Source organism: Ammodytes marinus (genome assembly GCF_949987685.1).
Source record: "Ammodytes marinus genome assembly, chromosome: 18".
Taxonomy (NCBI): Eukaryota; Metazoa; Chordata; class Actinopteri; order Uranoscopiformes; family Ammodytidae; genus Ammodytes; species Ammodytes marinus.
In genome coordinates, this window is record NC_137222.1 from 22,668,952 (window position 1) to 22,684,532 (window position 15,581).

Below are 15,581 nucleotides of genomic sequence, written 5' to 3' on the forward strand. Positions count from 1 at the left end.
TTTTCATTGAAGGCTGTGGGGGACATGACAAAATAGATAGTTTCAACTAAAGAAAACCAGATAATTACTGAAATAAGGATAAAATATATGTAATGTTTTACATCTTATTAAAGGGGGGACTTCAATTGATGTAAAAAGCTTTTTAAGAAAGATTTAATTGATCTCATAGATAAAATACACTTAAAAAGATCTGAGGGACTCAAATCGTACCGGATTGGTGGAATGACTCATATAAAGCAGCTTCACCTTTCTCTCAGTCAAGCACCAGGCTATACTTTGCTTGATTAAGCCTAAATGTAGGCCTAGTTACTGGTCAAATATTGCTCTTCTTTCTGCATGCACGCAGTTTCATTGTCTGCTTGTGTTGTAATTTTTTACATTCACAGCACAACTGAGTGAAGTTGAGGTTTATACCTACTTGCTGAATATGATTCCTAAAATGTGTCCTCATTAACAACCGTAGGCCTATATTTGCTTTAAGCCCCTAATGAACAATGCACACTTGTATTGTTTTCCTTTTAATGAAGCTTCTTTTCGTTTAATTTCGTTTCTATTCTACTCCTTTCCAGTCACGAACTGTCCCTTTAAAGTTTAAACCTTTCTCGCGAAAATGCCTGGGGACATTTGGCCTTTTAGACTTTCCGTAGTTGGCCAGCTGTTTTTACGTCACGGCCGCACTTTATTTATTTCTCTGCTCAGGAGTTTCTCCCCATGGTTTCTCGCTAACTTCGATTCATAGGTGTCTGTCAGGTGAGCACATCGGTATATATTACAACTCTTCATTTTCTAAATGACCCTACCTTAAGGAAGTTATTCGTTCAGTGAAAACGCCAGCTGTTGTTGTTAAAAGAGCTAGCTTAGCAGGACATTTGTTTTAATTTTCCCCCCCCATGACTGTAAGCTGTTTTCAATATGCTAAAACAGTCTACATTGAACACTTAATTTCGCCGGTATTGTTCGACTACTGTAAGAAATACTGTGAATGCATGTCACAGAATCAACACCTGAATATAATAGCCTAACTAATTCATGTTCACTTCATAGCCTGCTGCTAAACATGTTGCCCCTTTGATCTGTACCGGTTATTCAACGTTTGAACCCCTAAGTCAAATGCTAGCCAAAGCACGTCATTTCATTGTAGTAAGGTTAGCAGTTTTGCCATGCCACTGAATGGGAGCAAACCTGGTTAGCCAGAAACCAGTAGAGTGGCTCTCTGCAATAGGTTGAATACCTGCTGTGTTATTATACCTCCTTTACAAGGTGTGGCAACTATAACGCTTTTGAAATTCTTGAATTCTACCTAGATCTGCCCTGACATTTTAAAGAAGATGGTGTTGACTGTGGCTGTGCTATCATCTTCATTTACAGCTGGACTGAGCAGCAGGCAGTGTTACATGGCCCAAAGACAGAGAACCATGCTCCGCTGCAGGAGGTGTCGAAAAGCCATCATAGACTCAACATGCTTGTCAACGGTTGGTGAAATTATTATTTTTTGTTGTTGCAATTTTCCGTTGCTTCTTCAGGCTTTTCTCTCTCCACTAAACTGCTACATACATTGCTTGCTTGTGAGGGATTAAGGAATCCGTGAGACAAGTTATGGCCTGTGAGTTGATTAATCAGTCTGATAGTCACTGAGAAATTAATCACCAATGATTTTGTCAATTACTTAGACCATTTTACAGGCAAAACATTTCAAACATTTAGTATATCTAGTTACTCAAATGTAAGGATGTTCTGTTGGAGCGTGTTGTCATGTCAGTTTTGTCGGTTGTGTACAGTTGGACAAAATAACAAAAAACATCATTTTGGGCACTGGGACATTATGTCGTTTTTTTCACTCTTATCTCACGTTTCTTAGACTTGTAGGTAGTAGCGTATGCAATCGTTAGGTGACATCAAGGTGGGCAAAGATAACAGCTTGTGTTTCAGTCATAAAGCTAGATGTCTGGCTGAGTGTCTACTGTATCAGCATTAGATTAAGTGTCCCAGTTGATTGCGTGTCTTCTGTGTTGAAGCAGGTTGAGGCCACAGAGGAAAGCTCCGCTGCTGTTTGCAGCATTTGGCATGTGAACGTTGACACGTTGCCAGAGTGGATACTGACCTCAGTGCACCAGGTAAGTGTGTCAGCTCCCCAATAAGGTGTGTGTGTGAAGTGTTACCCTGTGATCATATGGTTTCACATTTGGACTTTAGGAAATTAAAGTTCAGTTATACTGTATGTATTTGAAATTAAGTGAATTGACGTTATATTAAATGCATTTAATATGCAATTGGTTAGTACAAAACGCCCGCAGTCTTGATACATTTATATTTTTCTGATTTAACTTCTCAAGTCTGAGGATTTTGTGCTTTTTCTAGAAAAAAACAACAACATTTAAAAATAAAAACAACAGAATAATTGATAAGAGAAATGAACAACAGTTGCGGCTCCGTATTTTAGCCGACAAAAAAAGTGTGTTGTGTTCATTTACCATCAACCCTGATATTATTCTCTATGAAAATATAAGTATCTATGCTTTCTGTCCAGGCCCAGTGGACGGTAGGCAAACTGAACTGCCAGCACTGTGCGGCTCGTCTGGGCGGCTTCAACTTCCTCCACCGCGCCGAGTGTCCCTGTGGCCTGGACACCACCGTTCACCTCAACAAGAGCCGCGTGGACCTGGACCACAGACACTACGTCCTCATCGTCCAGCCCCGGAGCACCAGGCCTGACAGGGGACGGGGAGTTGGAGGTCTGCTGACAGACACCGGCGCTCCCAGCAAAGAGCCCAGGCCTGAATGTAACAACGCAACACAACTCAACTGTGCTGCTGTCACGTCCTCCAGCAGCACTGCACAGGCCTCTCACTCACTGGCTCACACTGAACACACCCAGCAGTCTTTTTCCTTCAGTCCTCTGTACTGCCTCTCTCACAGGAGGAGACGGCGTAGTTTGGAAGATGACACTTCCATCAGGACGTCCTGTTTTTGCCCCGCAGGCCCTCCCCACACGTCTGCTTTGGAGAGGACATTGAGGGCAGGGACGGAGGAGTCAACCAGTGGACAGTTTGACCCTGATGGTGAAACCTTGGTCAACGCTGTGGTCCGCCATTCATGTGTGTGTGGAAGGACGCGCCCACCTCTGGACCGACGGCTGCTGGAGACTGTGGAGGACGTTGAGTATTCTGCGGACACCACGTTGGTCCACCAGGAGGCTTCAGATCCAGCCATGTTCCTCAGAGGCAGGTCCACCTCTGACAGTGTAGCCCGGCAGGACCAGGAAGAGCTGGTATGTTGCTGCTATTAATACTGTATGAGGATGCATCTGCATTGATTTGACACTGTAGCCAATTGCAATTTGTATATGATGATGTTATATTAATGTTATTATCCTATTATTTCAATTTTTAAAAATGTATTTTAATGGGATTTTTTTTTACTATAAGGAAATCTGAAATTTGGGCATTCTATTGCGTAATTAATGGTGTAGCCAGCGATTCTGGAGAACGTTTGTTGTCAAAATCACTTTTTGTCAGAATCAGTGATATCTCCTTACGATCTACTACCTTTCCGTACTGTTTGTTCGCTGTAGTTTGTAGTACACAGCCTATCCTTTTTAAACGGTAATGTTAACAAAAGGAGCCCATCGTGGCTAGCAAAAACACCTGTTTACAGGGCCTAGGCTGTGTATTAAATATTTGACAAAAAGGGATTATGACAACATGCGTTCTCCAAAATCTCTCTGACTCCACCTTTGATCTTCCTGTTGGATTGTGTTGTCTCGGCTGTATGCTCCCTGACTTGGATTGTGATTTGTGTGTGTGTGTGTGTGTGTGTGTGTGTGTGTGTGTGTGTGTGTGTGTGTGTGTGTGTGTGTGTGTGTGTGTGTGTGTGTGTGTGTGTGTGTGTGTGTGTGTGTGTGTGTGTGTGTGTGTGTGTGTGTGTGTGTGTGTGTGTGTGTGTGTGTGTGTGTGTGTGTGTGTGTGTGTGTGTGTGTCTGTTTTACCTGCACAGCCACTAGCCTTCATGAACTCCCCGACCTCAAACAGACTGAGCAAGAGAGAGAGGAACCGCCTGAAGAGTGTCCGGAGGAAACAGAGGAGGAGGGAGCGCTGGCTGCACCGTCGGCTGGAGCAGGAGCAGGTTAGAGACCACTGACATGGTGCCTGTGTTCAGGGTCCACTACAAAATGTAGTCACGGCCCTTTTTAAACCTCACCCTAAACTTTAAGAGTAACGCATCAAACTATGCATGCATATAGTAACTAACTGATTTCAGTTAGAAAATAAGTAGACATTTCTGATAACAAGGGGAGGATTGGAGGCTCTAAATCACAAAAAAAATGTTTTGGACACTATGCCATAACTGTTTTTGTAGTAGAAAGTAGAAACCCAAATTATAATTTTGAACATGAATACAAGCATAGCATTTTACTTATAATTTGCTTGATAAGTACTAGGAGGAATTAAAATAATTTGTAAAATATCAAAAAAACTTAAGCTAAGGAAAACATTTGTATAGCTAGCTTGCACAGTGAAATAATATTTTGTGGTGTGTGTGTGTGTGTGTGTGTGTGTGTCCAGGCTGACCATGTGAGTTCACTGTTGGACAGTGAGGAGGAGGACAGAGAAGGCCTGACCTGTGCCGTGTGTCTGGACGTGTACTTCAGCCCGTACAGCTGTCAGCCCTGTGCTCACGTCTTCTGTGAGCCATGTCTCCGCACCATCGCCAAGAACCGACCCACCAACACACCCTGCCCGCTCTGCCGCACACTCATCTCACACACCAACCTCGACAACGGTGAGACTCCTCCAGGACTTGTGCTCTGAAAGAAATAACTGCAATATCTGACATACTGTCCTTCTTTCTATTTACCATTGTTAAAGGTGGAGTCAGCGATTCTGGAGAATGCTTGTTCTCAGAGTCACCTTTTGTCTTTTAAGTCTGTAACGGGCATGTAAACAAAGGATATGTAACCTGAGATGGTAACATGCCATATTTTACATAGCTTTTAGGCTTTGTAATAACACTGGATTTTATCTACACAATACGGTCAGGTAGTGAGGAGATAAATTCAATTATTTTGACTTGTGTGATTTTGACAACAAATGTTTTCCAGAATTGCTGACTCCGCCTTTAATTGATTGAAGTTAAAAGACATACTTCATAAAAACCATGTTGATTGGCATTAGTTATTATTATTATTCTTATTATTCTACAACCCATTTCATTGGTGTGTAGTGGTTAGAAAAAAAAAAAATGCAGTTCTAATGGTTCAACAAACTGATGTTCTCCTTGCTCCTCAGAGCTCGACCAAACTGCTAAGACCTTCTTCCCCAAAGTGTACCAGGCACGCAAGCACAACTTCCAGAGCGCCTCATATGCAAAGTGGCCTCTGCCCTGCTGTCCCAAACGTTTCCGAACCTTCTGGGGTGAGAATGTGTTGGTAATAGCTGTGTTAGCATATCTTTTTTATATTTTGTCCACATAGTATTCCAGTTCAATCTTTTGACAGCCAACACTCCTAACACTGATCAGTGGTCAGATTTCCACTAAATGTGAGTGAGAATATACCAAAGAAAAGATATGCATGTCTCTGTATGACTGACCTCATTTACAGGCTTCCAACTTATGTGGTGCCATAACAGGTTCACTGAGCATATGCAGACATTTTATTGCACGTTCCCCTATACTGTACTGTTTAACGGCAATAATAAACGTTTATCTTTACAGCAGGTACCAATACAGTCCTAAATGACTTTACAAGCTCCGTACATGATATAGAATAGAATAAAGAAGGTGTTTGTTTGTACAAAATATTCCACACAACACTACAAATGTCCTACATATAACTAGCAACAACAATATATCAATGTAAGTCAAGTCAAGTCAAGTCAAGTTTATTTATATAGCACATTTACAGACGGCTAAGCCCCACCAAAGTGCTTCACATAAAGAACAATAGTAATGAACAAACAGTAATGTAAAACAGGTTGTAAAGCATCATACACCTATGGAAGACCATGCCAAAAATGAATTTTTTTAGACCTTTAGATTTTTTTTTTTTTTTATAAAATGAAAAAAGGCTGTATCCAAAATCTGTTCTGTAAAAGCATTGGACAGTAATATGTATGTATAAATGAAATAAAGATTTGAACTCTTGAACCTTTTTGTTTTTAAAATGATGCTAATCTAGCCATAATTAAGTTAGGTTTGTTTATTAGTCAATTTACACGAGGCACTATATCCCTGGTGCCGGGTATCGAACCAGCGACCTCATGGTTACTGGTCAGCCCCTTCATACCATCCTACCAACCCCATTCTACCACCCAGTTAATTAGTAGGATATGCCCACGTTTGCATATGTATTCACATATTACTGAAATTTGAAATAAAATGTTTAATGTTATTAATCACCTGACAAAGTTTCATGATGATATCTTTAGGTTAAATATTTGACCCTATTCACCTGCAGTGTCTCGCCTTAATACTAAAAATCTGATGATAATACCAGCAATAGACTTTTAATTTTGCTCAAAATTGGTAGAAAAACTAAAACTTAACAAAAACATGAGAATTATAATTAGGTGTTTTTTTTTTAGGAATCGCTGTCAATAAAATAACATAAAAAAGTTTACATTGTGTGAGTAGTACACATTCTATGTCTATGTGTCTTAACTTCAGGAGAGCAGAGGCGGGCGGCGATGGCAGGGAGACGCTGGCACTTTACCCCCGGCGGGTTGACTCTGGGGGCTTTGGACCTCACCGACATGCGCGGCTGGCTCTTTGACATCGGCCTGGTTGTCGTCTACATCCACTCAGTCAACTGGATCCTGGCCTTCCTGGTGCTCGCTTTCCTCGCGTACTACTTCTGCTTCTGAGACACTGATCCAGAGTTTGCAGTGCAGGTTTCCTCCATCTGTCTTTTGTAGAGTGAAGAGTGTGATGTGCCATTCTCTGGGTTCAACAGTCACTGCCTGACGGCGCACTGCCGCATTTCTTTTGTTCAGGAACACCTCGAAATGTTGTAGAACTTTTTAGTATTAGTGTTCATCAGATAGAAAAAAAAAAAAGACAAGACCTGCATTCCAAATTGCATACTCTTTCTTTTTACTATTCTACATACTACAGCTGATCATATAACGTGTGTAGTTAGCATGCAGTATGCATACAATTGGGACATAGTTTTACTTATTTATTTCATCATTACAGTTCGCCTTAAAAATACTGAACTGTTTCTTTAATCAAGGCACAAGGTTATTATGTTATTATTATACAATACAGGATTGCACGATGACATGCAATTGTATGTAGAAAGTTAATGAATATATATTTAAATGTTTTAAGTAGAATAAAACAAACACTAAAAGCATAAACTATAAAAGTAGCACAAAGGGGATAAAAGAATACTTAATTATGTTAATAAGCAATATAGGGGCCTACAGGTGATATATTAATGTAGCACAGGCAGGATGAAAGGGAACAACTGGCACTTAACTGTAAAGGAGGGAGAGGCAGCAACAAACACATACAAAACCCTTGATTAAGAGGGCTGCAGATAAAACATACAGAAAATTACATTGACAATCAGGTGAGGTACCCATTTCACTATGGTGCCTTTGCTTTAGTCTGTGCCTTTTGTTCATAACTGATAGGAAGAAACTGGAATCAAGCAGCCGGCAGACACTGTATAAATAGGAAAGCCGGAAGTAAATCTGTGAATTATATAAAGCTGTCAGTGAACATTGCTGCTCTCTTTCTTGAAGAAAACAAATTGTGTTAAAGAATTATCAACGTTCCTTTTTCATGTTGTGTAAAGAGTTAAGTGTGTTACTAAAAATGAATAAGGCCTATAGAGATGTATTTGTGCTATACATCTATGCATTCTTTCTTTGTTTTTATCATATGGGGTCAGACTTAGCATTTTGATTGAGTGAAAATGACGACAGGAATAAATGCACTGCACCTGTTTTAAATGTATTATTTTTTTGGGAGGAAGAGAAACGTGTTTATTTACGCTGTCCTCTTTTATTCTCTGGGTTAATCTGTTAAAACATGTTTTGCTCAATAAATCACTATGAAATGTAGTAGTAGCACGGGCCACATTTAGTAACTTGTGGTTTATGAATAAAACCCCACCTACATAGAAAATGTCAATTAAAAAATGTATTTATTCAATTTTTTTTCAAATTTTACATCTCCATAATTTGTCACAGTGGCTGTTTTTAGATTTTGCCAGTGGTTTGAATAAAAAAAAGCAGATTTTGGATTTTTGGCACATTTACTGTTTGCTGTTTTGAGCCTAAATAATTCAAGGTGGAGTGAGCGATTCTTGAGAAAGCTTGTTGTCAAATCACTTTTTGTCAAAATCAGTGAATATCTCCTTCACAGCCTACATAGCCAGATCTATGTGCACTGGAAATAAAAACGGTGTCATGCAGCATAGGCTCTGTAAATGGGCATGTACACATATGGTAGCCCTATGTGAACAATGGGAGCCCACCTTAGCTTACTACATTCCCATTTACAGAGCCTAGGCTGTGTATAAACACCATCTTTTTTAGCACACACAGTAGGCCTACTTGCAGGTAGCAGTAATCCCTGATTTTGACAAACAACTATTCCACAAAATCGCTGACTCCACCTTTAATGATCTGTTTTTGTGTGTGTGGGTGACGACTTGTTTTGCTGTTGGCTCCCAGTCTGAATCCTCCTCACACGTGAGCGCGCGGCGGAAGACGGAGGAGCGTCCCCTGTCCTGTCGGCCTTCAGGAGGGGCTGAAGGTGACTCTCCTCTCGGCTAGGGGGGATGCACACGGAGCTGCCAAGGCTCCGTACTCCGACACGATACACACGGCGGGGGGTTGGCTCCTAGTATTTACCCAAAACCACGACCCTGCTGCGTCTGAGCGGCTTTTTAATTTATTTCCTTTTTATAGAGGACACAGCAGCAGCTATCAGCAAACAGAGGACACCTTTCGCTCTCTCTTTCTGTGTGTGTGTGCGCGCGCGTTCGTTCGTGCGTGTGTGTGTGTGCCTGGGTGGGTTCCTTTGCTGCTGCTGGTGGTTGGTGGTGGTGTGTGTGCATGCATGTGTTCTGCACCGTACGGGCGAAAAAAGCGCCCAAGGTCCGCAGGCATCATTTTTCCTGCCAGTAAAGTGGCGCAAGCGGAGCCGGAGCGCCGAGAGAGCGCGGAGGGGGCCGTGTACGACAGCAGGATGGTGAGTGTGTAGGCTACTGAAATGCCCGAGAATAACGTCAATGATCGCTATGTAGACTGTAGCCCTGCATCAAAGGACTGGTTGCGATGCTTATTGTTTTTACCAGAACCGATTCCATCAAGTCAGGTGCAGCTCATAGCCTAGGTCTGGGTGATGGTGACGGCCTCGGTTTGATCACGTTTATTTATTTTTTTATTTTTTCTCCAGACGGTGCAGGAATTCAACACCCTGGTGGCGCTGTACCGGGAGCAGGTGATCTCCGTCGGGGAGATCTCCACCGACTGTCCGTCTCTGCGGGCTCACATGCACCACACGCGCTCCAAAGGATGCTCCATGGCCCGGGCGGCGCACCACGACCTCGCCGTCATCTCTGTTTCGGGGTAGGAACTGAAGGATGCAAAGATGTTATGCTCGATCCGTTATTATGAAGCATGTCAGTTGTCCCATTGTGACTAAAACAATTCTAAAAATTGTACACTGTAGGTATGCCTTATTATGCCTTTTATTAGACACAAGTTAACAATGTATGCCAGTACAAAAAATAGAATGCTATAAATATAATGAAATAAGTAGGCAGGCAATTGTACCCTATGTGCAGTAGGCGAAAAGCTAAATAAAGCTATATAAATAAGGTACACATTGGTTACAATTGGCACTGCTGGAAAGGAACATTTGATGTTTTTATTTACCTATAGCCACACATTCCACACATATTTTGGAACAAACAATAGGCTACTTACATAGAAATACTTCTATTTCATATGGGACACATTGATGAAAGTCATTGTTGCCATTGTTAAAGTGGATGGTATGTTATCACTGTTGTTTGGAACTGCAGTAGAGACAACCATTACGTCATTTTGTAGTGTTTACACAGTGATGATGTCATTGTGAAGTGAAGGGTCTGCAAGTTTTAGATCAGTCATTCTTTTGAAATGAATTTTACTACTGGAAAAAAAAACATATGGCCCCATAAAGACTATTATGGGACCTGGTCAACTTGAATGTGAAGTTAACATTCCCCTCTTTCCTGTCCCCCCCTCTCTCTCTCTCTCTCTCTCTCTCTCTCTCTCTCTCTCTTCACACTGCAGTCCAGAGGACGGGGAGATCCAGCCTGAGATCTGTCGGCTCTTCATCCAGCTGCAGTGCTGCCTGGAGATGTTCATTACCGAGATGCTCAAATCCATGTGTCTGCTGGGGGTGCTGCAGCTGCACAGAAGAAGTACCAGCACACACAGTATGCAATATTATCACTGTTTTTGTGTGACCAAGGTTTAATTAGTTTTTCATTTTTTATTAATTTTTGCAGTAACAATATAAGAAAGTACATGTATAATCAGGAACAAAACCTAATCTAAAATGCAAAATACATATACACCTCCTTTCTCATAAAAAACATAAATGAAAAATAATTACAGAAGTACAGATAAATTAAGTGTACACACTGCATTCTGAATAACAAAAAAATATTATTAGCTCCATCACATTCTGTTAAAAAGCATGTTCAACTGACATACAATCAAAATATAATTAGAAGTGCAATGTAGCCATAAATCCATTCTTCCATTGGGGCTGTTGAGTGACAGCAGAGGGCATTATAGAGCTGTATGGTCAACAGTAAGTGTTGTTTGGGTTTGCAGATAGGAGATTATACAATAATAACATTAAAATTCAACTGTATTAGGTTGAGAGAGGAGTTTCATGGGAGTTGTCATGCCTCACGTAGAGTCACAAAATATTTTACATTTTAGAAGTTTAGGATTTTACTCCTAATTGAGTTATTGACTAAGAAAAAAAACAATCACAATATAAATGGTGCATATATATGTATAAACATATACTGTATATATATATATATATATATATATATATATATATATATATATATATGTTGGCGGTTCGATCCCCGCTCTGCCACCTGTGTCATGGTTGTTGTGTCCTTGGGCAAGACACTTCACCCACCTTGCCTCGTGTGAATGTGTATGACTGCTGTATGTTTGAGGTGGTGGTCGGAGGGTCCGTAGGCGCTGAATGGCAGCCACGCTTCTGTCAGTCTGCCACAGGGCAGCTGTGGCTACTATGGTAGTTTACCACCACCAGTATGACTGTGTGTGAATGAATGGAACCTGGAACCCTGTAAAGCGTCTTTGAGTGCCTTGAAAAGCGCTATATAAATCCAATCCATTATGTATATATATATATATATATATAATTTGAAATACTACATTCTCTGTTGTGACCTGAAGGAACAGACTCAGAGCCGAGGGTGGACTTCAGGATGGATGAAAGCTCTGACGTTCCATTCCTGGAGGAGAGATCCTCCTCCCCCATCGACTTCCTCCAGGAGCAGTGGATGGTGGGAACCGATATTGAAAATATAGAGAGGTACACACACACACACACACACTGCAGCTATATCCCATTCCAGAGACCGCGTCCTTCTACGCGGTCTATGAAGGCTATAGCCTGTGAAGGGCCGATTCGAAGGCCGAACGACCGTTGTTAAACGAGACGGTCTCCGCAGCCGCAGGTCTCCGTTTACGAGCATTTCCGGTTTGCGTAACAAGCCGTTACCTTGCGTGATGACTCACCGCTCCTGTGCTGCCTAGCAACCCTGATTGCTGCCAACGGAAACAGCCTTGTCAACGGAGGAAAAAAGAAAAAGAAGTTACCTACCAGACGAAAAGAAAAAAAAGTACAAGAAAAAAGGAAAGGAAGATAAAAGATAAGAAGATGGAGCAACTCGTTGCTGTTTTGTTATTTTTTATTTTATTTTATGCCATCTCTGAAAAAAACGCAATGAATCTTGGGATATGTTGGGCCGCGAAGGTTCCATCTGCTGCAAAACCGTGAAACGAAGGCTGCATTTCTCAGCCGCATATGAAGGAGCCTTGCAAATCGTTGCAAATGGAACAAGCCTTTGTAGGCTGTAACCCCTGAATTGAGATTCACCCTTCATGTGCTTTTTGATGTAGCATTGACTGTGTTTTTTCTACTGTTTTGAGAATTTGGAATAAATAATAATAAATCCTGATTGCAAATACCTGTCTTGTGATTCCTTGTCTTCACAGAGACATGCGTGAGATGCGAAACCTACTCAGCAAACTCAGGGACACGATGCCATTGCCACTGAAAAACCAAGGTATGTCTTGTTTGAGATGGATTAAATTCACAACATCATTAGTGTAACAGTTCAGACACTTTGGACGCCTTTGCAACACTTGACTTATCACTTCAACAACAACTTGTGATTCAGCGTAAAACGATTTTATTTAGACAGAAATGTCTGAAGATGATTGAATTCAAGAACATCTGATATCAGTAAAACCATGAAAAGAGCTTGTTGAATTGTTACTTTACTTTGGTGAAAATGAGATAAAATACAGAGAACTAAAAGCTAATGCTGTGGTTCCCAACCTGGGGCTCTGGACCCTCGCACGCAGTCGTGCGATTAATCTAAGGGGTATTCAGATGTTTATCAGGGTCGTTAATTATAAAAACTTCTATACAGGCCCCGAAAAATTATTAAAAGTCTGGTTTGACATTTTGGGGAATATGTTTATTCAATTTCTTGATGAGGGTCACATCAGAAGACCGATACCACTCTAATGTCCTTAGCTAAATATAACAATGCAGCAAGCTTCTGGTTAGCAGTAGTAGACTCTGTAAAAAGTGGTGATATGTAACTTTATCTTGGGGCAGGGACGGAAAAACAAACTAGAAATCGTAATTCGCTTATGAGATGCTAGTAGGTGGTCTGAGCAAGGCTAGCTATGTCCCCGTTTCCAGATTTATGCTAAGCTAAGCTAAAATGCTGTCCTGTCACAACCATGATATGTCATGTTATTTGAATTTTTTTTATCATTTTATTCATACTAACACCTAACATCAACAGAAAAACCAAATGGCTACTAGATAAATTCCATTTGTTATGTTTAAGAAACGTTACACCGTCAGATGACATCTGCTGGGAGGTTGTGTCAAAGCTTAGCTCAGTAGCATATGTTGGATACATACATGTAATTTAATTTGCGGAAACATAGGGTTTGTATTTTTTCAACATTGCACTCTGTTTTGTCCCACTTCTCAAGAATCACTGGTATATATACAGCTTTAACATACTGTATATTCAGATAATGCTTACAACTCATGTACAGCCTGTGATGAAGGCTCACATTGACAGTGGACTCACAGCATGTTTGTTTGTTCCAGATGACAGCAGCCTGTTGAACCTGACTCCACAGCCACTGACCAGACAGAGGAAGAGACGCTTCCCCGGGCTCTGCTGCATGGTGTCTGGCTGAGAGGACATTCATTCTTGTCTTCATTTAGTCACACTTTTATTTGACTTATTATCTGAAATTGTAATCTTGTAATATCTATTGTCTGATTCTATCCAATTTTGTCTTTATCATCTCGATATCAGCTTATTTTTTCTTTTTAGTTCTACAACTCAGCTGGTTCAGGGTTTAGTCTGTTCGGTTTCAGACTTGAATCAAATTTTGGGCTAGGTTATTTTCAAATGTATTGTATAAGGACATTTTCTTAAGTAGGTGGTACATACACAGTACCCAGTGGAAAGAGGCAAATAGTGAAGCCTCGGTTTTGCATTAGCCTGTTGAGCTAATAAAATAAAGCAACATCTATATAGTGTCAGCTAACACATTTGTCCGCACCATTCGGGTCTTGCTGGGTCGGACCTTAAAGTCACAGCTACCGGCCGAGTGCGGGTTCAGTTTTAACCCCCTGTTGGAACTTCAGTTTTTCTTTCTTTATTATTTTTTTAAGGTGAGGCATTTTGCAGTTCCTTTCTGTTTTTCCTTTTCATAGACAGCCATCTCGCTACTTATCTTTCTGCCATTTTATATAATGAATGAATATACAAATGTACATAATATTCAGGCTATGCACTGGCATTTTTTTCAGTTGTCAGCTGTCTCACTGTGCTTAAGTCACGCCTCCACGACTGAATGTTCCCCACTGTGAGAAGTTCACATCCCAAAAAAACCTCCTGATATGTTTCACTTGAACATCAGTCAGTAGAGGCTCTTGCCAGGTGAGTCTCTACTTACCTGTGTGGTGGTGTCACACCTATTGAAGCAATTCATTACTATTATGATGTATACACTTATGGGGTCCTACTGTATTGCTGTGTAATCATGACATTTGTTTTTCTATATATAAAAAAAGAAGAATTGAATTTAATCAACAGTGTTTAACCTGCCAGTTAAGTAAAAGCTGTTACAAAGCTATACCGTTGAGACATCTTAAGCAGATAGTGACCCGTTCTGCTCTCCCGCACACAGAGACAGTGATGCACACTGCTGTTGGTAAGTGAGTTGCTCAATGCTTTGGCTGAGATGTATACTATTGGCTAAATAACTATGAAATATACTCCGGAGATTGATTGATGTCTAATTATTTAGGTGATCCCCATAACTTTGGAATTAGCATTAAATAAATGGTTGGCCAACTGTAGTCTAGCAGGGAACCTCGAAAAACCATTGACTCTATGTGATATACAATATACGGTGTTTAAATGAAAATTTGCTTTGGATATTCACGGTCCCCAGAGGATTAACGCTAAAAGAACATTTGACTTGAGTATCATCCACAGCTATACACTTCCATTTTGTGCACAGGACATCACAGAACCTAACCCAATATGTTGTAGAAAATGTCTAAGAGGACATTCATTATATACATCACAAGCCTCTCCAGACAATGAACCCTTAATGAGAGGACTTACACTTTAAGCCCCACTGCTGGTACGACTGTAGGACGTTGAAAACCGTTATTTTAGTCATTTTAGGAATTAAATAAATTGGGTTGAGATGTTAATGCTATGTCATTATGGCATGTTATTAAATCGTTAACAACATACTCAGCATAAGCAACTCAAATATTATGATGCTTCAATAATACATGTACGTTATCCTTTCTGTCCATATTTTAGGTTGTAACGGTAATCAGTACAGCCTATAGGGGCAACTAAAGCAGGCCTTCTTTTTTTTTCTTAGTATGTGCAGCATGCTTAAGAACTTCCCTTTAACTTTCAGTTTTCCATACCAAGGGCTTTTGCAGATGTTTACCAACAGAATTGAAGAAAACAGAGAAACACAAATCAAATTCAAATCCACCCATAAGGTTCTTCATCTGAAGCATTCTTCTCAAGCCTCTTTACCATTGAATGTAAGTGCAATGTAAATTGTAGATTTGTGTTTGTGAAGGCTTATTTATTTTTCTTTAATGTAATCTAAAGTGGTGATGTCGAAATGGCTCAATTCTTTATTTTGGCATGTGTATGACTCAGAGTAGGCCATGTGTATTTTAGTGTGTCCTGCAATGTAGAGAAATCACAGCTTAACCTCTGTACAGCT

At 40.6% G+C, this 15,581-nt stretch overlaps 2 protein-coding genes across 3 annotated transcripts; both read left to right on the top strand.

Annotated features, from left to right (window-relative positions):
• The first annotated feature begins 671 nt into the window (after positions 1-671).
• Positions 672-8,195, top strand: rnf180b (ring finger protein 180b). 2 transcript variants are annotated; one of them, XM_080046454.1, is made up of 8 exons: positions 672-750; positions 1,369-1,472; positions 2,016-2,114; positions 2,528-3,268; positions 3,994-4,122; positions 4,563-4,779; positions 5,286-5,411; positions 6,664-8,195. In XM_080046454.1, exons 2-8 carry the CDS (start codon positions 1,395-1,397, stop codon positions 6,858-6,860), a joined length of 1,587 nt encoding a protein of 528 aa, XP_079902580.1. In that variant the 5' UTR covers positions 672-750; positions 1,369-1,394; the 3' UTR covers positions 6,861-8,195. The 2 variants fall into 2 exon arrangements, with proteins under 2 accessions (XP_079902580.1, XP_079902581.1); XM_080046455.1 differs by having other exon boundaries at positions 2,019-2,114.
• Positions 8,196-9,069: 874 nt separating this feature from the next.
• LOC307265544 (regulator of G-protein signaling 7-binding protein B-like) lies at positions 9,070-13,505 on the top strand (the record flags this gene model as incomplete). The annotated part of the gene is made up of 6 exons (XM_080047300.1): positions 9,070-9,201; positions 9,409-9,581; positions 10,293-10,423; positions 11,448-11,586; positions 12,273-12,343; positions 13,414-13,505. The coding sequence occupies 6 exons, from the start codon at positions 9,070-9,072 to the stop codon at positions 13,503-13,505; spliced, it is 738 nt and encodes a 245-aa protein (XP_079903426.1).
• Between the last annotated feature and the right edge of the window lie 2,076 nt (positions 13,506-15,581).